The sequence below is a fragment of the Poecilia reticulata genome, linkage group LG7 (assembly GCF_000633615.1).
Source record: "Poecilia reticulata strain Guanapo linkage group LG7, Guppy_female_1.0+MT, whole genome shotgun sequence".
NCBI lineage: Eukaryota > Metazoa > Chordata > Actinopteri > Cyprinodontiformes > Poeciliidae > Poecilia > Poecilia reticulata.
In genome coordinates this window covers 12,425,533-12,448,673 of record NC_024337.1, presented here as the reverse complement: position 1 = coordinate 12,448,673, position 23,141 = coordinate 12,425,533, and the positions used below count along the sequence as shown (strand labels likewise).

Below are 23,141 nucleotides of genomic sequence, written 5' to 3'. Positions count from 1 at the left end.
CTCTGCATCGTTCACCGTCTTGTAAATGAATTCAAAAGTGCCAAAAGGCTTTGGACCTACATTGTTGCCCGTCGTCCCCGTGTTGGAGAACACGGTGGTGTAGCCTTTACTGTGAGGCGTGGGCTTGAGGCTCTTTCCGGCTTTGATCTCTGCCAGCAGCTCTGAGTTGTCTCCGGTGGGGGACATCATGTTGAAAGATTTTGTGCCTGCGGACAAAGGGAGAGCGCGGACGAGTGAAACCAGGTAGAAAGACGGACGAGAACGAGAGACAGATCCACTAAAGAGAAAAGAGACACTGGGTGGCGTTTCATCACTTAAATATTTTATCCAATCAGGCAGATAACAATGTTGAACCGGAGCGTGTCGAATAATGATGGGAGGTCAGTCGGGTCATCATGGATAAGCTGGACATGCATATTTGTTTACTGAGGTTTGTCTTCATACTGAATGTGGGTCTGCTTGAGATATGTCTGATTAGATCACTGTTGCCTTAGCAACACCTGGACCAAGCTTGGATTAAAAGGTAACCATAACACAAAACCTGGCTACAAACGTCTTATTTTATCTGAAGGGATACAATCAGGACAGAGCTACAAAATACACAATGTTCCTTTTTTAATACAATTTATATGGCTCGCTGAGGGCTTGTAGAAGAATTTGAGAGAAATGCTCCTAAGAAGAATATCAAAGCTACCGAATAATTATTTTATTCCCGTTTTGAACAGCAGTGTTTTACATTTATTGTGCTTTTTTAGTTTGAGGAAAGAAATTAATCTCCCTCTTTTATCACCTCACACTCTACGTACGTTGGGATTTCTACATTAAAGAAGGCATTTTGACTCAGTTCACAAAGTGAAAAGAAACAACAACAATGAATTGTTTTTGGACAAGCTACACCACTGGTTTAATTATAAATACATTAGCCAACTGGCTAATGTGTTTCTGACTAGAATAAGACTAGAATAGGATAATTTTCCACTAGACTGGCAACATTGGTGACAGGTCGTTTGGAAACATCAAAATCCTAACTTGTTCAGTCCGTAAATGCGCCACACCAGGCCATGCTAACAACAACGCTCTGTAGTTTGGAAGTTGAGAAGAAGGCTCGAAGTTATCTATTTACAGTTTCAGGGTGTTAAGAAAAGATACCAGAGGACGAACAAAAGCTGCAAGAAGATGTCTAAAAGGGAAATGTTTTCAGCAGAGGCATGTCAGATGTTAACAGGACAGTACAACGCAGAAATAAAACAGACTTTGTTTTTAAATGTTTTCAGGTATGAAAAAATAAACTGTCTACCACATAAAATTGGCAAAGGAGTGAAGTTATGTGGGGACAAACTTACTAGATAAAGCTGATCTCATAATTTATAAGTAGGTCTTTATTCATTTGGTTTTTAATCTCCGCCTCTTTTCAACACAATAGATTTGGAAATGTTGGCTAGCTTCTGGAAATCTAAGATAAGGTAATAATTTACATTCTCAAGGGAATAAACACAACTATGCTGTTACAATATGTTGCCAAAGACTGTTTAAAATTTTAACTTTGAATCACTTTGTATGTATTAAATAAGCAAAGTCCTGCTTTACAGGGACACTTCTGTCACATGAGAGGCCTGTAAGAGCAATCTAAGAAAATTTTATTCCCAGCAGGAAGGTTTTAAATAAATATGGTAGTTCTTAAAGAGAAATTTGAATCAGCTAAAATTATTATTGACAAGTCAAAGCTCAACTAAAGCCAGATTTCAAAAAACAACCACACATTTTTGATCTCTAGCTTTAATCAGAGCAACAAAAAAAAACAAACAAAAAAAACAATATTGTGATAGAAATTATAAGAAAATCCATGTGTAGTAAAGTTGTCAGTTGTCTTTATAAAAAAAAACAACAACTTTGGATTCATCTTTTACTGAGACTAATCTGTTTGTGGTGAGAGAAAAATATATTCACGGTAAAAATAAAAAAACTTTTACATACAGATTTTCTATTGCTTTATTCTTGTACATGTTTATAATTTAATGATTATATCAAATCATTCTTATCCTTAACTATATTTAGCACACTAAAATTAATGTAAGCCTCAAAACTGCTTTCAATTTAGCATGAATGGGATCTTATCAGGATCCAAAGAGCCAGTCGCAGCCTCACCTGTTTCACAGAACGTTAGCCTTGAATGTAGCAAATGTCCTCAATTCCTCATTGTTTACCCAGCTTCTATTTGCAGAACGGATAAAAACAAAAGTCCCTCGGTAAAAGTGTTCCCTGTCGAGGCAACCACAATGGTTTGGACGGACACAAAGACTGGCTAGCGTGCCACCCCTCCTCACGCTCGCCCGCGCTCCCTTTCTCCCATGTAGGAGGAGAGAACAGCTTTCTATTAAAGACCCATCATCGCAGTTGGGGGAAATCTAAAGGAATCACCAGTAACTGGAAGTGACAGCAAGCCACTGGAAAGCTGGCCAGGAATTAACACACAAACACACGCACACAGAGAGGCCGTCAAATCGTCGGCTAGTCAGTCCACTCGCTGCCAAACCAATCCTCTCAAAGCTCGCACACAGTTCGCTTGGCATTTTGTTACATTTCATGCGACGTACGATGTGGAATAAAAGAACCAGCTGGTTTGAGTTGACATGGTGTTTAACTTTTCAAGTTACAACCTTACACTTCCCTGTATTCTACAGAAGCTTAATTGGTAGATTAACACAAAAGTAGTCCATAAATCCGAAGGAAAAGTGTGGTTTTCAAAAATCTGAAACTTGTTACATGCATTATTTTTCAGCTACTTTCCTTCAATAACTCTAAATGAAATTCTTCAGACGTTCATTATGCAATATGTAGATTAAAACTAGCACTGCAAAAGCGTGTTCAAAGAAGATCAGGGAATGAAATGCTAACACAGGCACCCCGAGAGGCTAAACCACCACCACACCAGTTTACATGATGTGGTAGTGGCAGCATCATGCTGCAGGAAAGCCTTACTCCAACCAGGAGAGGGAGGCTGATCAGAGATAACATGAGCATGGATGGGTTGGATAAAGGACAATACTGGTGGAAAATCATTTACAGGTGGTAAAAGACCAGAAAGGTTCCTGCTCCATCAAGAACCTGTAGCATGAGCTTCAGTAGAGCGGTTTAGAGGAAAGTGTTTGGGTGAGTTAGAATGGCCCAGTTAAAGTCCAGACCTAAATCCAATTGAGTAAACATAGCCAGACTTAAAACTTTCAAAGCTACCAGAGACATGGCTTGGAAATTGGTATTTCAAATAATTTGTCTCATGAGGGCTGATAACAAATGTACAAAAAAAAGTTTTAGATTTTCTAAAAACCTTATAATAATAATAATAATAATAATAATAATAATAATAATAATAATAATAATAATAATAATAATAATAATAATAATAATAATAACTTCATTTCATGCTGGTCTGTCAAATAAAATCCAATGTAAGTTTAATAAAATTAGTGGTTGTATTTTGACAAATTGCAAAAATGTTCAAAGGCTAAGAAATTGGCAAAATACTAACCTATTTAAATATAAACGGGTTAAAAACAAAAAATGTTGACAAAATCCTCATACCATAAGCCTTTCCTGACAGGTCGTTATTACAAAGATCCAGGACCGTTAATAGGTGAGTTTTAACAGGCTAAAAATCACACTGAAGTTACACTTCAGTGCATCCATTTGACTTTATGAGAAAGCAGCTGTGTCTCTGCGGACAGATAAATCCTGTTTAAAAACAGGGTGGGGACTCAGCAGGTCAAAGTGACATGTGGAGGAGTGACAGGTGCACAATGTAAGAGAAACAGCTTCACCTAATGAACATCTCGGTACGCAGGGCAGCCTGCTCTCAATTCAGACTCACACTTCAGGTCTGCATGACACATAGTAGACATGGGGAAGTTTAGGTGGCAAATGTTTCTGTGGCCATTTTCTGGACTAAACAGATGAGCAAACAAATGCCTTACTTGAATAAAATTGCTGAATGTAGCAGAGTCAAACTGGAAGTCATGGTTTATCAATTTAAGGGTCCCAGATATTCTGATTACCTGAATCTGATATTACCATATTATCACTGAACATTGCAATGACAACTATGTTTGTCTTTTTCAGTTATCACAATTCCTCCATTAATCTGCCTGAATTTCAGTGTCTCAAATGACCAATCAGGAGGTGGCAGAAAGGACAGAGAAAGTCAGAGATGCACCAATCATCAGAGACCATAATCTTCAATACTATTTATAACGCGTCAAAACTAGAGTTCAATGAAAATATTAAATGGAGATAATCTTATAAGACCTGTATTTTTATTGGATTCAAAACTTTGTCAAAGAACATGCAGAATATATTTTTTTAATTTTATGAAAAATATTCTGTTATAGTCCAAAGAAAATATAGGGAATTGGCAGGTCAGACCTGAATGAAAACTCAAAGTTGGTATTGACCAGCAAAGGTTGGATCGGTTAATGCATGGCACATAAATCGTAACGTGACACCAGATATTGCAATTCAACACATGCATCTAGTCTGTTAAATAGCAGCCGCAGCATATCAATTCAAGGCTCTTCGCTTTTATGGCCTCCATGTGACATTTTGTTGTCTGATCAGAGGCTAGAAACAAATCCTATATTTCCTCAGACCACGTTGCTCCTTACAGGGTCTGAGATAAAGATGCAGGGTGTAAAAACTGCCCCCTCTTTCCTGCGGTAAAAAAACTACAGAACAAAAGAGCTCGACAAACTATGCAGCCTATCCGGCCGGCCACCTACCTCTGAGTCACCGCAACAAGAAAAGCAGTAAAGTCATTTTTACCTTTTCGTTGTTCTGGAACGGTTTCGTTTTATGACTATAAGAAGGGACAAATTAATAGGGACACAGCCCTCTTTATCTCTAAGCAGTTTATGGGTATTTAATTTATTAGATAACAGAAGGAGCTGAAATAAACCAGATAGAAGGAAGTTATAAAATATCTGATGTAAAATCAAGTAATTAGCACTTTACTGCAACTGGTATTCAGTTTTCCTTTTTCTTTAAAGCTAAGAATATGAATATATCCCTGTCTAACAGGACGTGCTTGCTCATACATCAAGCTGGAATCATCCAAAATCATCCTTGTTTTAAGGATTTCCATTGTACATCCTGTTGGTTTTAGAACAAAACCGTATTTCTTAGTTTCGTTGTACATCATTATATGAAAAATAATATTTGTCTCCAAGTTTTTATTAACTGTGCTGACAGATGAGTTAAATAAAATAGATAAAGATTAAAGTGTGCAAAATAACCCCATTAATTATTGAGAAAATTATCGATAAATTAATAAAATAAGTAGTTTAAGCCTCGTATGACTTATATGATATATAATCTATATTTTTTATAGCATTTCCAGTGGTCTAATGTAAAACAAAATATCTAGATTGTGGTACTTTATTATTGTTATTAGACACATTAAAATTACAATTCTGTAAGTTGAATAATTGAACAATTAAATTTTTTTGCCTCCTTTACTGTCCTTACTGTGCATGTTGCAATAACAAGTTATTAATAATAAAGCAATTATTTCTTACCACAGAATATTGTCCTCTGCTGAATAAATGTGCCCAATTAAAAGTTTGGAATCTTTTTTTTTCTCTGTTAAATTAAATCATAAAGCTATATAAAAAAAAAGGTGAATGCATATTAAAGTATTTAGTCACATTTATAAAGGGTAAAAATGTGGAAAGCGCTATGAATAAAATACATATAGATGATGACTTAAAAAAATGTACTAAATAATTGATTTATCACTTCAGGAAAAGACAAATTGATGTTTTTTTCCTGCAAATATTAAGCTCTATATTTGACGATCTTCTGTTCTTCTAGCTCTTATTTTGTCACATGATTTTCCAATTCAACTTTTTAATTCAGTTTGAGGAGCTTCTTTGTCTCATATGTTAAAAACTATTTAATTCCAGTGGCTGTGGAATAAAACCAGCACAGTGTGAAGTTTACTGAGACAGTGAAGAACACCAGATGGATCTGTTTTAGTAAACAAGAGGAAAAAAGTGTAAAAAAAACCAAAAAAACAAATAAAATACAGTCGTGTGAAAACAATTAGGTTGCTCTATTACAGTCTGTTTGTTTTTTTTTTGTTTTTTTTTTAACACTGGATGCTCAACAGAAATAAATTAAATCATATAATATATATAAACAACAAAACCAGAAGAAGCTTTTTTGCAAAATGTAATAAAAATGCATTATCTGTCAAGGTATAGATTCAGATTGACTATTCAAAATTGGAGTCAAAATCAGAATCAGATATTTTTGGCAAGGTTTCCACATAAAAAAGAAATTTGACTTCTGTTCCTCACACTACGCGCATATATATATATATATACTTTAAAGGCAATTTTTTAAAAAGGATAAAAAGAACAGTATACATACACTTATTGTACGTACTGACATTTTTTCACATAAAGAAAGGGGTTCCTGCATTTTAAACATGTCTATTTTTGTTTCACAGCAGAGTAGCGGATGCCTTTTCATTGAGGCTGTTTAGAGAAACAGCCTCAGGAAACAGTCTGGTTTTTGAAAATAAAACTCTAAAGCGCTAATCTTAAGGTACAAGTCCAAACAAATTGTTTCCAAGATAAGAAACAATTTGTTAGCGGCCTTTTTCCTGACCCTGAAACTGTACAAGTCTTATTTAGAAGCGACATCTCCAACAGGAGATGGTAGCCCCTTATGATTCTGATAAGAGACTTAAAGAGTTCTCAAAAATAATCTGAACTCAGCCATTTCACAGTAATGGTCTACAAGTGGAGAACATTCGAAACCACTGCAACTACACCAAAAGTTTGTCCTGAGAACAGACTGCAAGATGCTAACACAAATCCCCAAAACCTCAAAATGGTCAAATCAGAACCTAAAGCAAACTGTTGCTACTGCTGATGTGAGAGTGCAAAGCAGACTGCAGGAGTTTGTTTCATGTAAGATGCACAAGTAACAGACATTTACTCAGAAAGAAAAACAAAAAGCCCAGATTGACATTTACCTCAGAAGAAAAAGTTCTGGAATAGTGTTCTTAAGGCAGATGAATAAATAGAAACTGTGCAGTAAATCCACAAAATACTGTCTGAGGATGAATAGATGTAAAAATCTTGGACCGAGTCAGGATCTTGATTAAATTGAAATGTCCTGAAGTGGCTCCAGATGAGCTGAACGACCTGGAAAACTTTCAAACATCTCACAGCTGGAGGTGAGGAGTGGAGCAAAGTTTCCTCATGTCCAACCCGGTGGAAACATCTCACTGAGGTTGTCGCAGCTAAAGAAGCCAACAGGGTGTCCAAACTATTCCTCCACTCAAAAACCACTTTTCTGCTCATATGTTTTACTCAATGAGCAGAACGAATGCAATTAAAAGACTTGTTTTTGTCTGAATGTCAGATTTTTTTTTTTCCACATGGGTGCATCTATGAGGAAACTAAAGTGGATATAAGGATCTGGGAAGATCCTGACATCTATCAGGTTAAAGTCTCAGTTTGTACTTACTCTTCATCTGTCTAAGCAGCCCTCTGTCTGTTTGGGAGACAGAGACATTCCCGCCTTGAGAGCATCGAGGAAAAACCACATCAGGCAATGAGAGAGAGGAAGAAAAGACAAAGACATGCAGAGGAAACAGATGAAAGTGGAAAGATGTAATGAAAAGAATTAGACAGAAATATTTAGGAGGTAAAAGCACGTTGACAAATTCAATCACAGACCAACTTATTTTATTTTATAAGGTAATAGTTTTATCTTGTTACTCTTCCCCTTACTCCCTCTTTATGGATGATTTACTTTCAAGCATGGTGCCACATCTGGATTTTCACCTCATATTTCCACCTCATATTTCTCCAACAGCTGCTGAGGACTGTTCACAAGCAGTAACAATAAGTTTAGTAACTTCTCATCCCCAACGTTTCCTACAAGCAGAGCGGCGTCCGTTTGTGAGACAGAGTGATATCGGGCAGAGGACCACTTAAGGAAATAACTGAACTCTAAACCAGATCTCTGGGTAACGGGACGCTCACATCATTAATTTACAATCTGTTATTTAGAAGGCCGGGTTTGAACGCCGCTCATCTTCAGCAGGAGTAATAAATTGGTGGCTGACACTGACACACACACACAAACGCGCATGCGCACCCCCACATGTGCAAACACACACACTCTCCACTTTCTAAGAATAACACAGTAAAAGTATGAAAGCAAAAAAGTGGGGAGACTTGAGGAACAACAAAAGGAGGCACTCACTTCCTGATGAGGAAGATGGGCGCCTGTTGTCGGTGGAGCTGGGGGCGGTGCTGCTGTTGTTCTGGGTGGTTTGTGGCCCGGTGGGCAGCGGAGGAGGAGGAGGGGGCGTTGGCATCGGGTTGCTAGGGGGAAGAGGAGGTGGTGGAGGCGGCTGCGGAGGCGACACAGATTCCTCTGTGGTGCCATTTTCAGAGGTGGGGGCGGGACTCTCCGCAGGCTCCTCCAATAATACCGAACCCTGAAGGAAAGAGGAGGAAAACGCAGAGAATGTCAATGACGTGACGCATCCCTAAAGTCGTCTCTTTCCTAGAGTTTATCGGTGGTCAATGATCGGGAGAAGAGGACAGAAGTTTTAGCAATCATCGTTTCTTGGAGCGTCTTATTGAAGTTCCCGCTCAGCTTTTCACATTTCTCATGGACACAGCCACAAAGCTGATTTTGATATTTTATTTGTAAAGAACTGACATTGTTAGATTGTTTATTGGAGTGGGCAATATGGACTTACAGTATATCATGATATTTTGTGGCACTATTGTGATAACAATAAAAGTGACAATAACTACTTATCTTTTTCAGGTAACTGTATTGCTGTGACCGCATGGCGCCGCAGTTGTAGCCTCAAAATCACAAACACTGCTCTTGAAAAACAGTCAACATTTGTAATCCACTTCTGTAGGACACATGATGGAGTTTGATTTGTGTCACTAAACTGCACACAGTAACAGCATTTGATCATATTTTCAAATTTATTTATACGCTGATCAAACAGTGGAGAAAATAGTAAAACTAACAATCCCAACGGTTTTAATTGGAATTAATTGGAATTTATTGTGGCAACAATTAAATAAAGAACTCTTGCCTTGCAGCAAGAAGGTTCTGGGTTCGATTCCCGGCCCCGGTCTTTCTGCATGGAGTTTGCATGTTCTCCCTGTGCATGCGTGGGTTTTCTCCGGGTCCTCCGGTTTCCTCCCACAGTCCAAAAACATGACTGTCAGGTTAATTGGTCTCTCTAAATTCTCCCTAGGTGTGAGTGTGTGTGTGCATGGTTGTGTGTCCTGTGTGTCTCTGTGTTGCCCTGCGACAGACTGGCGACCTGTCCAGGGTGAACCCCGCCTCTCGCCCGGAACGTTAGCTGGAGATAGGTGCCAGCAACCCTCCCGACCCCACTAAGGGACAAGGGTGTAAAGAAAATGGATGGATGGATGGATGGATGGAACAATTAAATAATATTGTATTATAAGAAATTAATTTTATTCAAATGATGAATAACATGATAAACCCCCATCCCAAATTGTTTATATTGATTAAATTACTAGTAACAAGTTTATTATGCTTTGCTTGTGAAAAACCATCAGCATATTTTGAGTTTGCATGATGAAAGTCCTGTACTTCTGCAATGAGGTGTAAAACTCTTAAATTCTTGCAAAGGCTGCTGCCAGGGACAGATGCACGCCTTGTTCTTGTGTCCGAATGTCTATAAAGACACAATACCCTCACACGTAATAAAGGAGCTAATATGACCTAATCCCACAGGGGGGAATCCTGCGCGGAAAACGGAGCGAATGGACCATCTGCCACTGCAACTGATAGTCCTGCACGCGTCAGCACGCTCCAAAACCATGCTGGAACTCAGCTGGAGGCGAATTAATGGACTGTGACTTCTAACTGGATCTCCCACCGCCCCCCGGCACTCCTTGGACGCGTGCTCATCATTGTTGCTCCCTTCACTTTCCAGGCCTCCCCGGGGAGTTGAGGTGGAGGAGGAGGGGGAGAGAGGAGAGAGGAGGGGCATCCAGATGGGTCATGGCGGCACGTGCCGGTTCCCTTGATTAGCCCTTCCATCTGCTGGGGTCCTCGGAGACAGGGAGGGGGCCCCTCTGGGGCTCTAATTGGCTCAATGTGGATTATAGCATGTGTCCCTCCTGAACACCCACCACTCCTGATACTCGTGGGAGTTTCGGGTTTCTCCAGAGACATTGATCATTGACTCCAGCTGACTATTTATTCATCCTCTTGTGCTTGTGAAGTTATGTGGAAGCAAACAGGTGGTTTAAGCAGCCATTTACTAAAATGCTTCAATATTTATTGATGAACCCAAATTAAGACTTATAACTAACTGCACATGTCCATATAGCTTTAATCACAACCAGTCATTTTTAATTAATTGTTTTGTTTTATGGGATTTCTTGCTGTGAAACACAAAGATGAAACAGAAGAAGCATTTATTTAAATTACTTCTTTCGTGTAATCTATCTGGAATAAAATTTATTAAAGCGATTTGACAGGCAGTGTTTAGGAGCTTTTATAAATAAATGACACGATTTTTAATATGCGTTATTAAATTTATTTACTTTGATTTTATTTAGATTTTTAAATTTGGCAATTATCAGATTTGCCTCTTTCTTGTTTCAAGAGTGTAAATTTACATTTCATTCACATTTATTAATAATATCAATAATACCTGTACATAATAATATTATTACATGTACAGATAATATTATTACAGATTATAATATTATCTCTATTATTTTAGAGATAAATAGCAACTAAAACTAAATTAACTTATTTATATCAGTATGCTTTCACTTTTACCACTACACACTTTGCACTTTTTTGGGGGGGTATTAGAAATATTATACTGTATAGAATAAAAAATAGATCCATTCTATTATGTAACCTATTGTATATGCTACTATATAAAACTATATTTGTTTTTATGTACTGAAATAAATTATTACTCATAGAAAAACGTTTAAATTAGATTTTTGTTGCCATTTACAGGAAGCTTCATGTTCCAGTGCCGGTCATCCATTTAGCAAATGACGCCTGTATAGAACATTTCCACAGAGGGGTGGAGACAAGAAGTGACGGAAATGAGGAGTTGGAGACTGGAAAATAAAGGGTCAAGACAGTAGAAGATTATGTAACACACTGAGTGGTAACGCTCAGGCAAATTACTGCCCGTCAGTGTTGTAACCTTATGCCAATGCCCAGCTAAACCACACCCAAAGCTCTGACCTCACGCAGCAGCAGCATGTCCACGCTACCCTGGACACTGACAAAACATGCTAAATAGATACATTTTCATTTTCAGTGAACAAAAAATGAACTTTCTGCTACGTTAGCATCCTGCATGAGTGAAGCTTTGAGAAATCTTGTTTTGAGGTCCTTTCAACATATTTAGGTGTCTTCAACTTGCCTCCTCGTTGGGCGCCATGACTTTGCTCCCACGGGGCTCCGCCGTGTCGTTGCCCAGACTCTTGTAGTAGTCCCCAGTGCTGGGCTGTTTGTTGAAGCTCCTTGACTTCCTGTTTGAATCCACTCGCCGCAATTTCTCGTGGCTCTCCCCAAGAGTCAGCTGCTTCACAGATTTAAAAAGAGAAACGTACACGTCAGCTTAAAACTCCCTATGCATGTTTTTTTTTTCTTTTTTCCAGATGTTTTTCATACTGTGTGAAAAATTAAACCATGTTTATGAATGTGTGTGGGTGGCAGGAGGAAAGCTGAACACCAACAGAACAATGTATTTACTCTGTTTTATTGCTGGATTAGCTCTCTCGTGGGGATCAAAGCTGCTTTATTTGAATAGCAGAACAAGGCTCTAATTTAGCCCATGTAAAGCCCTGGCATCCACTGTATGTTTCACCATCCACAGCCTGTTGGGCCACATCCAGATTTTATAATGAAGTGAAGGAGAGAGCAGATCACCGACTTAGCCACGTTTGTTAGGAATGTCACTTTCTGCTTTAATATTGTGTAGAAAACTGGATTTCTAATAAGACCATAGTCAAATATTCTCAATCACAGTTTTCGCCATACAAAATGTACCTGAGAGGCTTTACATATTTAAAAGCTTCTGTGGGGAAAAAAGTTTAATTTTCACATGTAAAAAAAATAAAAAAGTTATATTTCCTGTTGGTTTCCAATATGTTTCCTTCATGCAAAAGGCCTTAAAATTTGCATGAAGTTATTGCCTGAAAACATAGCTATGCAACAAAACTTCCTGATTCTCATACTTTATATGTCTGTGTTTCTCAAAAACTTGTGTTGCAAAAAAAAAGGATACAAAAAATTTCTACAAGTACAAAAATCTGTTTCGAACACTAACATGAAAAAGATATGCAAGTTTTAAAACAAAAAAAGCTGCTTTGCCTTTCAAATCCAAGACTGAGGAACAGATTTGTATTTATTTACATCCAAAATGCTGGCACACAACTTGGACTTTTCTTTTTTTTGTTTTTTTTGTTTCACTTAACCCAAACCAGCACCTCAAAGTGTTGGGACGTCTGACATTGACATGAGTGAACAGAAATAATTGACAGCTGACCCCTGACCTTCTCTCTTCCTGTGCGCTCTCGTGTTCCGAGTTCCTACAAGTAACTTTAATTGTGTTGACTCCTGTCTGCTGTCAAAGAGATGGTCCCTGAGCGCTCATCAGCAGGCGGGGTAAAGCGAGCCCGGAGAGATGCAGATGGATCATCGTCCCCCGGGGAGACGGGTTGACAATAGCAAACGTACAAAGTGTTTTGCCAAACCCCCCCCCCACACCCTTCACAATCTCTCATTTACGCAGACTCCTTTTCCTTTCATCGCACATATCTGTCTGTCAGCAGGAAGTGATATATGGCTTTTGTTCATGTGTCTCCTTATGTTTTTTAATTTTATTAGCGTACAGAACAATATCAAGTTTGTTCAGTCTGTTTGTCGGACATGCACATTTACATGTCGTCAAACACAGGGAGGCAATTTGCGTCAAAAAATAAGATCGCTCCGATGAATAATTTAAAACAAAGAGCTTTTATTTTTTAGCAGAAAAACTAAACAAGTCTGATTTATTGCTCGAATGTAAAACAGCTGAAATATGCAAATTGGAAGGAGATGAGCTTTGTAGAAAGAAGAGCAAACAAAAATAAATAATGAACAAGAAAAAATTTCCTCAGAAAAGCAAGCACACTTTACCTTACTGTTAGGAGTCCACTGTTTCAGCGGCTTTCTAGTCTGGACCGAGCCACATCCGCGCAACCCAGCAGAGCCGACGGAGAGCAGCTGTCACCAGATCCAGCGCCTCACCTTCTCTCCGCTCAGAGCCTACGCCTGTCACTCTACCTGGACCTCTCACTTTACCCACAGGCCTCATCAATAACCTATTGGGCCAGCTCAGCAGCGGCTATGATGTCACCACCGTCCCGTTGACTGACCACACCCCGAACCCTGCCCAGTTCCGCTTATGCAAAGCACAAACTCCCATGTGTTCCTCTGGCCGTCGCCTTTGCCACACGCAAATCCTGAGAGGCTTTGGGATTATCAGAATATTCCAGCCTTTAGTGCAGGTGCAAATTGCACTTGCAGCAGGAATAGTGCCAAAATAAATTTTAAAAAAATGTTCTGATGGATTGCATTCCAAAGAATTAAAACTGGGACAGGCGTTAGCAGTCGTGGTGGTTAGGGAGGTTTGTACACCGCACAATAAACTTTTGCTTTGAGTCAAATGCAGACAAATGAGTAGAGCCATCAACAAAATTCACCCTAGGTTCACTGCAGCGTTAACATGCAGGTGGATTGTTTTTCACTGTTTGGTACACAGAGATCCGATTTGTGTGTCTTTTTGTGCACATGTGTGTGCCCGTGTTCTGAGAGCCAGACCTTATCTAAATTATTAAGACGGGGCGCGCCCTGAGCTGATCACCTGGGCACGGAGGGGAGAGGGGGCGACACTAGAGTTTCATTAAACGTCTCCCCCGCAGAGTCACACAGAAACACACAAACACAAAGAGCTCGCTATGGATGCGTTCTATGGGAAAAACTCACTGACTCACCATTTATAACTGCAATGTGATCTATTTGCATTGCAGATGCATACACCCTGCCAATGCCTAAGCACATTTTATCCTCCCTCAAACCAGCTGGCTGTGCAACGTTTTAGCTTCCTGCGGTTTGCATAAAAATATTCATCAGTCATTCTCAACCAAGTCATACAGGGACCTGACAGCCCGAATCAAAGGGCCCGGTACCCCATACTCCCGGAGAACCCCCCACAGGGCCTCCCGAGGGACACGGTCGAACGCCTTCTCCAAGTCCACAAAACACATGTAGACTGGTTGGGCGAACTCCCATGCACCCTCCAGGACCCTGCTGAGGGTGTAGAGCTGGTCCAGTGTTCCACGACCAGGACGAAAACCACACTGCTCTTCCTGAATCCGAGGTTCGACTATCCGACGGACCCTCCTCTCCAGGACCCCTGAATAGACCTTACCAGGGAGGCTTAAAAGTGTGACCCCCCTGTAATTGGAGCACACCCTCCGGTCCCCCATTTTAAACACGGGCACCACCACCCCAGTCTGCCAATCCAGGGGAACTGCCCCCGATGTCCATGCGATATTGCAGAGTCGCGTGAGCCAACACAACCCTACAACATCCAGAGCCTTAAGGAACTCCGGGCGGATCTCATCCACCCCCGGGGCCTGCCACAGAGGAACTTTTTGACCACCTCGGCGACCTCGTCCCCAGAGACTGGAGAGCCCAACCCAGAGTCCCCAGGCTCAGCTTCCTCAACAGAAGGCATGTTGGTGGGAGAAGGCATGTTGGTAATAATGGTAATAATTTGGTAATAATTTTGTTAGAAATTGAATCTTTTTCAACATTTTATGTGACAAACCAACACCAAACAGCACACATTTGTCAAGTGGAAGGTAAAAGATTATTGTTCTCAAATATTTTTTTACAAATAGGAATCTGAAAATTGGAAATATATATTCACCCTTCTTTATTCTGGGACCGTCAGATAAAATCCAGTGGAAGATTTTATGTAACCTGACTACAAAATATTACATACGTGTGTAAAATAATCTCAATATATATATACAGCTTCTCTTGAGTCAGATGTTTCTTAGACCATATTAGAGAACAAACAGCTTCATGAGATCCAAGGAAAACCGCAGGGACTTTAGGAATAAAGTTGTAAAGAAGATTAAAGCAAAGCTAGGTTAGAAAACAACATCCTGACCTTTGAGAATATCAGATCACTGTCAAATTCATCGTCTAAAAATACAATCAACTTAACCCAAACAAAGCAGGAAAATACAACTAAACTGAGAAGCCAGACAACCACCAAAGAAGTAGCCATTGGGGTCGTGGAAACTCTGGGCAACCTGTGGAAATCCAAAGTGCTGTTGACAGGACACCTACTAGTTTGAGCAAATGTGTTTTATGAATCTTATTTCAACAGGTTAAATCTCTGAGAGCTGGGTCTCATTTAACCCTTTCACGCATGAATCATAATTCTTTGTGTCAGGATTTTTTTCCTTTTTTTATTTTCTTAAGGTATTAAACAAAAGGTAGAAAAAAAAATTGTGTAAAAAATTTTTTTTTAGGTGATCAATTGTAATTTTCTCCAAATACAAAGTTGTTATTTGACAAATACATCAGTAGTATTGTTCTTTAGGGGTTATCGGATGTCACAATATTTTTTTTACCTGTAAGAGTCGTCTATAGCAGAAGGAGGGACCGGGTCGGTCGGCATGCTTTTTCTGCCTGTCGGCCATATTGGATTAAACAAAAATAATTTCTTGCATTTGCAGCTGATGGCCAGTAGTTGGTAGTGTATTTTATGATGCATTAGTGTCCACTTCAGTAGTCTGTGTGCATTTATAACATAAAAATCCACAAGAAGCACAAGAAAATGGCTTTTAGATAGCTGTCCACTGTGCATGGTAGGGTTAAATACATGCCCTGCATGTAAACGGAGGAGCTCTGGTCAGACCAACAGGGAACTCTTTGGCCTGCACTCAAAAACCAGAACTTCAATAGAAAGGTGTAGATTAGTCCGTTCTCAAGGGTTCAATGTCCTGCATGTTTCAGATGGATCAAGAAACCCGACTCAAGTGATGGTTGGTTATCAGAAAATGAAGACGCACTTAGAAGGATTTGAATCAGTGATGTCAAATTAGGGACACGTCTAAAGCAAACCGTCCTTCATGACTGTAGGCTGGCATCCCTGGTTTAGAGAGAGTGGTATTTGAAAACTAATGTTACAGACACTCAAAATATCTCAAAAGATATTTTGAAAGGAATAAAGATATGTTCAGTATGCACACTTGCAAAGCTGCCAGAGACATATCCTTAAACCTTGTGTCTAGAAATGGGGTCCAATCGACCCCACACACGTCAAACTTGTATCATTTGCCACAGTCCTCTACGTATGCCTCAGTCCTCACATGCACAAGGGTTAAAAGAACTAAATAAAGCATGCTGAACTTTTTGGATGTAAAATAGCAATAAGTGAAAAATCGTAAAGCGCTTCATCTCGCAACCACAGTTGCGAGATGAAGCAGCAATCAGGAAAACGCATTTCTCATGACAGAGTCAGATCAATCATTGTTGCACCGCTAAATAAACTCATTCACATCTCTGTCAGAAACACGACTCCACACAAAATGTCTGTATAAGCAAACCAGCAGAAGCAGAAGTGACATTTATATTATTGCCTCTTGACACTGCTGCTCCTCTTCAGATGTTTGTGGCCAGATTAATTAGTGTAATTAAAATCAAACCCATCACATCGGGCTCCGTAATGTGTCAGATCAGAGGCCCGGCTCGCTAACAAGCATCTTCTGTGGCCTCGTTAGCCATGCTGACACAATAACATCGTTGTTGGCTCACCGGAGAAGGCACACTGTTACAGAAGAGCTTCAGTCCATTTCATTAAACCCACTGGGGAGAGGGTTGGGGATAAAGCAGCTAATTGCCAATTTATAACAAACACACAGCTCTTCCTGTTTCTCTGTAAAACATATGCTGATGATTAAAAAAATAAAAATAAAATATAATTTCTGGGACATGTCTGTTTTTGATGTTCAGAAACTTTACTGACAAACTGCGAACACTGCTCGTACCTCCTTTTTGCTGCTTTTGCTGTCCACGTGCCGCAAGTTGCTTTTCACCTTCAGGAACTCGGCCGACTGAGGCTCTTGCGGGGGCGGAGGCGCCGGGTAGCTCGGAGCCGGAGGGAGATCCGGCGGAGCTTGAGGGGGAGGCGGAGGAGGAGGAGGATAGGTTGGAGGAGGCGGAGGGTTGGGTACACCATCAGCTCTGATCTTGTTTCTGCTGGCCGTGTCAGCGCCGATGTCTGGGTTCAGCATGTCCATGTAGGCCTGCATGTCTGAAATGGCCGACTCTGATGCACCTGTAAGAAGATGGCGGTCTCACAACAATTCAAGCAAAAATTACGCACTGGCACCGGTTTTTAATTTGCACAATAAAGTTGAAATCGGGGATCTGATTTCCTTTTATTTGTAAGCGGTTTAAGTATGACTGAGAAAAAATGACTGTAGTCACTACATGGAACTAAATTTATGTGGACACACCACTAGGGTGCAGCACCTGTATATAAATCACCTGACATGTCCCCAAGTGAAACAACAGTGTAAATTTAAGGCAGTAACCAAACAGAAACATTGTAAAATACTAAATAAATGGATGAACAAATAAATAACAGTTTTAATCCCGTCATTTAAAACGTCACAGACCTTGATGTGCGACTGTGGTCAGCTGGGTGGGAGGTCCTCGAGACATTGTAAGGCTGCTTCTTTTCTCTCCGGTGCTGGACTGGCTGGAGTTGGCAGAGTCGTAGTTGGACAGTGAGCTGGACGGCGAGCAGATGTCGAAGTGCGTTGCCTGGCTGGCTGGAGGCATGGTGGTGTTCGGGGAGGAGAGGCCCGAGTCCGGCTGCTTGGACTCGAGCTCCATCGAAGGGTCTCGAGACAAAACCCGATGCTCCACACTCTGTCGCAGGATTATGAAAGAAAGCGTCACTGTACAGCGGCTCGCATTCACATCCCGATGGACTGCTTCAGATTTTGTCCGACTCAAACTTTAACACGTTTTATTGAGATTGTCTGCAATGGATCAACATAAAATAGAGCGTTTAACCACACTTTGGAACATAGCACAAGCACATCGCTAGAAATGAATGACAATTTTTCCATAAATTCCAACTATGCTCCTGCAAAAGAAAACCATTTCCACAGCATTATTCTGCCACCACCATGCTTCACAGTGCTAGGATGATTTGCAGTGTTGCTCTTCAGCCGCAGAAGAAATTTTAGTCTCGTCTCATTTGTGATTCAATTACACACCAGTAAATCCAAGGCAAATGGTTACACTTCGATTTATTTATTGGTATCAGATTAAAGGGAGCTGAACACCGTGCATAATTTTTTTCTTCCAATTCAAGATTCTTCCCTGCATTGAGTTGATCTGTATCATATCAAATTAATACTGAAATTTGTGTTTGTAACATATCAAAAAAAAATCTACAAAACCAAAACAACTCTATATGACTCATTTAATTAGAAGTTAATTGTATGCCACTTAGTTCTATTTTACAACACAGAACAATTCTCATCATTATGAATTATCCATATGTTCAGACATCAGTTCATAAACCCTCTTAACGCTCAGTCCGTGGTGAATTAAACGAGGAGAAAAGCATTATGAGTTTAATTACTGCACAGTAGTGAAACTTCTCACAGCTGATCAGAACAGCTCTGGGGTTTTCGTCTTCTCCCAAAGTGCTCGACTCGTGTGGCTTTGTGTCCCTCGTGACAGTACAGAGAACATGAAACAAAGGAGATATGTCTCCCCGGCACCAGCACTGTTATAATTACTCTGCATGCTCTGGGACTTGAATTTGCTAGCAATGTAGGATGCTGGAAGTCAAAGAGTAAGTTAGTAATTAGCTGAAAAACTTGGAGTAAAGTCAGTTTGGTGAAAGCTACTTCACTTATAGTACATGCAACGGGTGTTTTACAGTTCAGGTCTCTGGGAATAACCAGGAAAAAACAGAGTGCCTGGTGTTTGATTTGTGTTAGATTTGCAAATAACCAAGTACAGAATGGTTATAGAATGCCTGTAATTAAATTAAATTAAAGTTCCAGGGTTGACTGAGTTAAATTTCCGTTTTGTTTGAGTTGCCCTCACATTTCCCCACAGCCGACACCGCCTTATGTAACAGCAGCCATATTGAGGGCCCTGTAAATGAACTTGCACTGCCTCATTCGTTGTGTAATCCTCCCTTATTAGAGACCCAGTTTTAGTGAGTACTTGTAAAGAATGAAGGTTAGTGCAGTGCTGTGGAAACTGTGAGAAACAAAGTACGCTCTTCACTTCTTGCTGTGTTTCGCCTGATTAACGCTGCTCAATTTTGGTCTCTCTAAAGACTGATGCAGTAAAAATTAAGGCATCAATTTTCAGCAGACTGTTTACAGAAAAAAGTGTGTGCACCTAGCAAGTCTTTATACCACGGTTCTTTAAACTCCTAATCCACATGTGCTCAGAAGTGCACATGCAGGCCTAAAAAGATACATACAATCAACTAAACCTCTCTGTAAGTGGTGCTGAAGAATGTAAAATATTTTATAATTTAGAAAATCCAAGGCCTGTTAACATCTGGTCAGTGATTATGACTTATAGCACCTATGAATTTCTTTTTGTCTGTATAAAGAAAGGTTTGATGAAAAAATTCCAACAAGCGTAGCGAATGTCGAACAAGAATTGAGAATATTCTAGTTGGAGCCATTTCTATACTAATGGACATTTTAAAGAACAGTCATCATAGAAAATTGAATTGGCTAAGATTTTCAGGAGCAGCCAGCATCCACTGAGGTCCAAACCTGACAGCAGCTGGAAATTTGTTGAATACTAGAGTCACGGTGACGTGCTGAAGCAAGTTTTACGTTGCCACAGGGCATCGACAAAGAAAGACAGCCCTGAATCGAAATCAACACCTTAAACCTCACCCGACATTTGCAACTGCCTGCTTCTGGAGAAAAGTTTTACGTTCAGATAAGCACATATTGAACTGTTAGGCCACAAGGACGAGAAATATTCTGGAGGAATCAAGATGAAGCTTCATCGTGCCGCCTTTGTTGTAGCGTCATGCTGAGGGCTGTTTTGCACAAAAGTGGATGGAATAAGAAAGATGTCAGATTTTCTTCAATTTCCTCTCAAATCAGCAGCTAGGCAGCGAACCTTGGACACAATCTGGTGATCCAACTACACACCTAGACTGGCTGTGGATGCATAAACTGGGTTAATATTAACCTAGTGCTCAACTCTATGGAAATGTGATAACCCTTTGTGGATAAGAGAAAATTTACAACAAATTTATGTTGCATAGCTATGTACTTGGGAAAAGAAATAAACATTAATCAAATAAATAGACGAAAAATGTGCTCACCTTAATGGATGTAAATTTCTTACAATGACAGTTTACATTACTTTTGTGTTTATAGTTTGTTAAAATAAAAATCATCCAGCTCCTTGAAACAGTGTTACATAAGCTTATTGTTTCAATGCAGCAAAGGCGCTTTCCCATGTACTTATGCTTGCTATCATTGCTGAGAGTGGCGGCAGGTTTGTTTCACAGAGTATATTTAATTATTTAAAAATAATATGTGTTCAGGCTTGAAAACCCGCTTTATCACAAACCTCTCTTCCTTGACAGAGAGATTACCTCACAGCTTGGCTCGATTTGCCAGTGGATCAGAGGTCAGAGGTCAGGACTCGTGGCAGTGGGACTTGTCAGCCACAGATCTTACCATGTTTTCCACTGTGCGCAGATACTTGGCACACTGGGAGTGGCCGTTGTATTCGGCCAGGTCTGCGGCCGTAAAGCCGTCCTGGTCCCGAATGCCCAGGTCCACGCCGTTTACCACAAGTATCTGACAGCACTGTGGAGCAGAGAGATGACGGGGTCAGTTAGAGGAGGAACAAAACTTCAGTCAGTCTGGATTACTGATGACAAACTCATCAATGTAATTACCTCTCAGGTAATTGGTTTTGCACAAACAGTGGAAACAGTTTAAAGTACTGAATAAATATCTAGAAGGTTCAAATGTGGCCCACAGTGCTGAGAGCTGCTGCAGTCTGTCAGGACTGTGCTGTGAAAAAAAATACAATGATACAGTAATACTTGTAATATAATAACAATATAATAACACCATTTTCACAGTATTCTGAAAAAAATGTTTTTGACATGGTCATTACTACATAATGCTTGAAGGTCACGTGACCGCTATTCTGCTTCTAACATTCGTGAATACGTCTAGGAAATCAATGAAAATAAATCAGCCCTGAATAAAGACTTCGCAGTTCTGATGCTATGATCTAATGTAGCTCTGACTGTATAGCAGGGTCATTGTCCCGAGGGAGGCTAAACCTTCACTGTACTGACTTTTATCATCTTCTTCCACATTCTTGTTGTGTACCTTAAATGGATTGAAAGTCATTTCTGTATCCTTTTCACTTTCCTTCAGTGTAGACCAGTGGTCCCCAAACGTTTTCCTGTGAGGGCCACATAACTTTTCCCTTCTCTGGTGGGGGGCCGGAGTCAGTTTGTAACAGAAAAAGTGTTACACGTTTATCACTTGCGCTGCCGGGGTTGGGTGTGTGTGTGTGTGGGGGGTTCTCGATTGATTTTTACCCAGAAAGCACATGGGCAAAAACCGTTAGTGAAACGGTCACTGGGACTGACTAGTATATATTTCATTGAGGGAAAGCTGGAATGCGGCGTTCATAACACGTGTGTTCATCTGCTCTACCGCTAGCAAACAACCGTACTGATTAAATAACATAAAAGTCAAGCAGTTCCCTAAAAGTCCAACAGATGGCAGCAATGCGCCATGCAAAGCAAAACACCCACAGTTTACAGGACACACCTCTAGCTAAAGAGCCCCCTGGTGGTTGAAGAAAAATCCACATATAAACCGGAAAAAATAATATATGAAAAAAAATCTGAATGCTCTCTGGTATTGTTCGGGGGCCGGACCAAATGGGCCGGCCCGCCGCCACATTTGGTCCGGTAGTTTGGCCGTAGTTTGGGGACTACTGGTAGTTTGGGGACACATTTGGCCGTAGTTTGGGGACTACTGGTGTAGACAACTCAGTTTGTACCTGTTGTCCCAAAGTGCACACCGTACTTTTAGTCATGATTGGCGCATATGCGCAGAACTGCCTTAGATTTTCACACACGGTATAGTCCTCCGGTATAACAGCTCATGTTCTTTAAGTATACTTGATAAGGAGCTAGTTAATAAAAGAACTACTTTACATCCTTCACAATGATGAACATTTACCAAGCAGAAAGAATCTTTGTGCTGGTCGATCTCACAAAAAGCATGCGACATCCGTGGAAGTTTATGGCAAAATATTTACAGGGTATGAATACTTTCAAAAGAGCAAAATTTCAAAGCAGAGTTTTCTTTGAGCCCGACCATAAAAAAAACTTAGTCAAAACAGCAGGTCACTGGGGTGGGGGCGAAAACCGTACGCTACACGCCAGTTATTCAAAACAGACGGGCTGTAAAACCGGGGATAGATGGATGAGCACAGAGAATGAAAACATCCTCTACTTTAATACTCAGATTATTCTTTTCTTTTGTTATTTACAAAAGAGAAAAAAATAATGAGAAAAAAATAAACTTTTCAAGAGAGAACTTGTGATCGCCCCCACCTCCAGCTCCCCGTTCTCCGCTGCGTCGTGGAGAGGGGTCCCTCCCCAGTTGTCGGTGACTATCTCCCCTCCATGCAGCAGCAGCCAGCTGAGCACCTTTGCGTGGCCACGGCTGGCTGTGAAGTGCATGGCCGTGGCCCCATCGCCGTCCCTGTCCGCCAGGCTGATGTCTGTAAAACTCATCTACAGGGTGAGAAGACAAGAACAGACTTCACTGGTGTTCAGATTTCACTGCCCTTAGTGTAAATGAGAAGATGTTGTTAACCGAAAGAAAGAAAGAAAGAAAGAAAGAAAGAAAGAAAGAAAGAAAGAAAGAAAGAAAGAAAGAAAGAAAGAAAGAAAGAAAGAAAGAAAGAAAGAA

General features: G+C 40.3%; 1 protein-coding gene across 5 annotated transcripts in view; it reads right to left on the bottom strand.

Moving 5' to 3' along the window:
• espn (espin) overlaps window positions 1-23,141 on the bottom strand; it is a 51,297-nt gene that overhangs the window by 13,468 nt on the left and 14,688 nt on the right. For 2 of the 5 annotated variants that reach the window (XM_017305952.1, XM_017305950.1), the window contains exons 4-11: window positions 22,781-22,963; window positions 20,868-20,999; window positions 17,796-18,051; window positions 17,163-17,452; window positions 11,471-11,632; window positions 8,272-8,509; window positions 7,528-7,581; window positions 61-206 (exon numbers count right to left, since the gene is read on the bottom strand). In XM_017305952.1, coding sequence (XP_017161441.1) covers window positions 61-206; window positions 7,528-7,581; window positions 8,272-8,509; window positions 11,471-11,632; window positions 17,163-17,452; window positions 17,796-18,051; window positions 20,868-20,999; window positions 22,781-22,963 — 1,461 coding nt within the window. The remainder of the gene's footprint in view (window positions 1-60; window positions 207-7,527; window positions 7,582-8,271; window positions 8,510-11,470; window positions 11,633-17,162; window positions 17,453-17,795; window positions 18,052-20,867; window positions 21,000-22,780; window positions 22,964-23,141) is intronic. The other 3 variants (XM_017305951.1, XM_017305953.1, XM_017305954.1) reach the window with 3 other exon arrangements.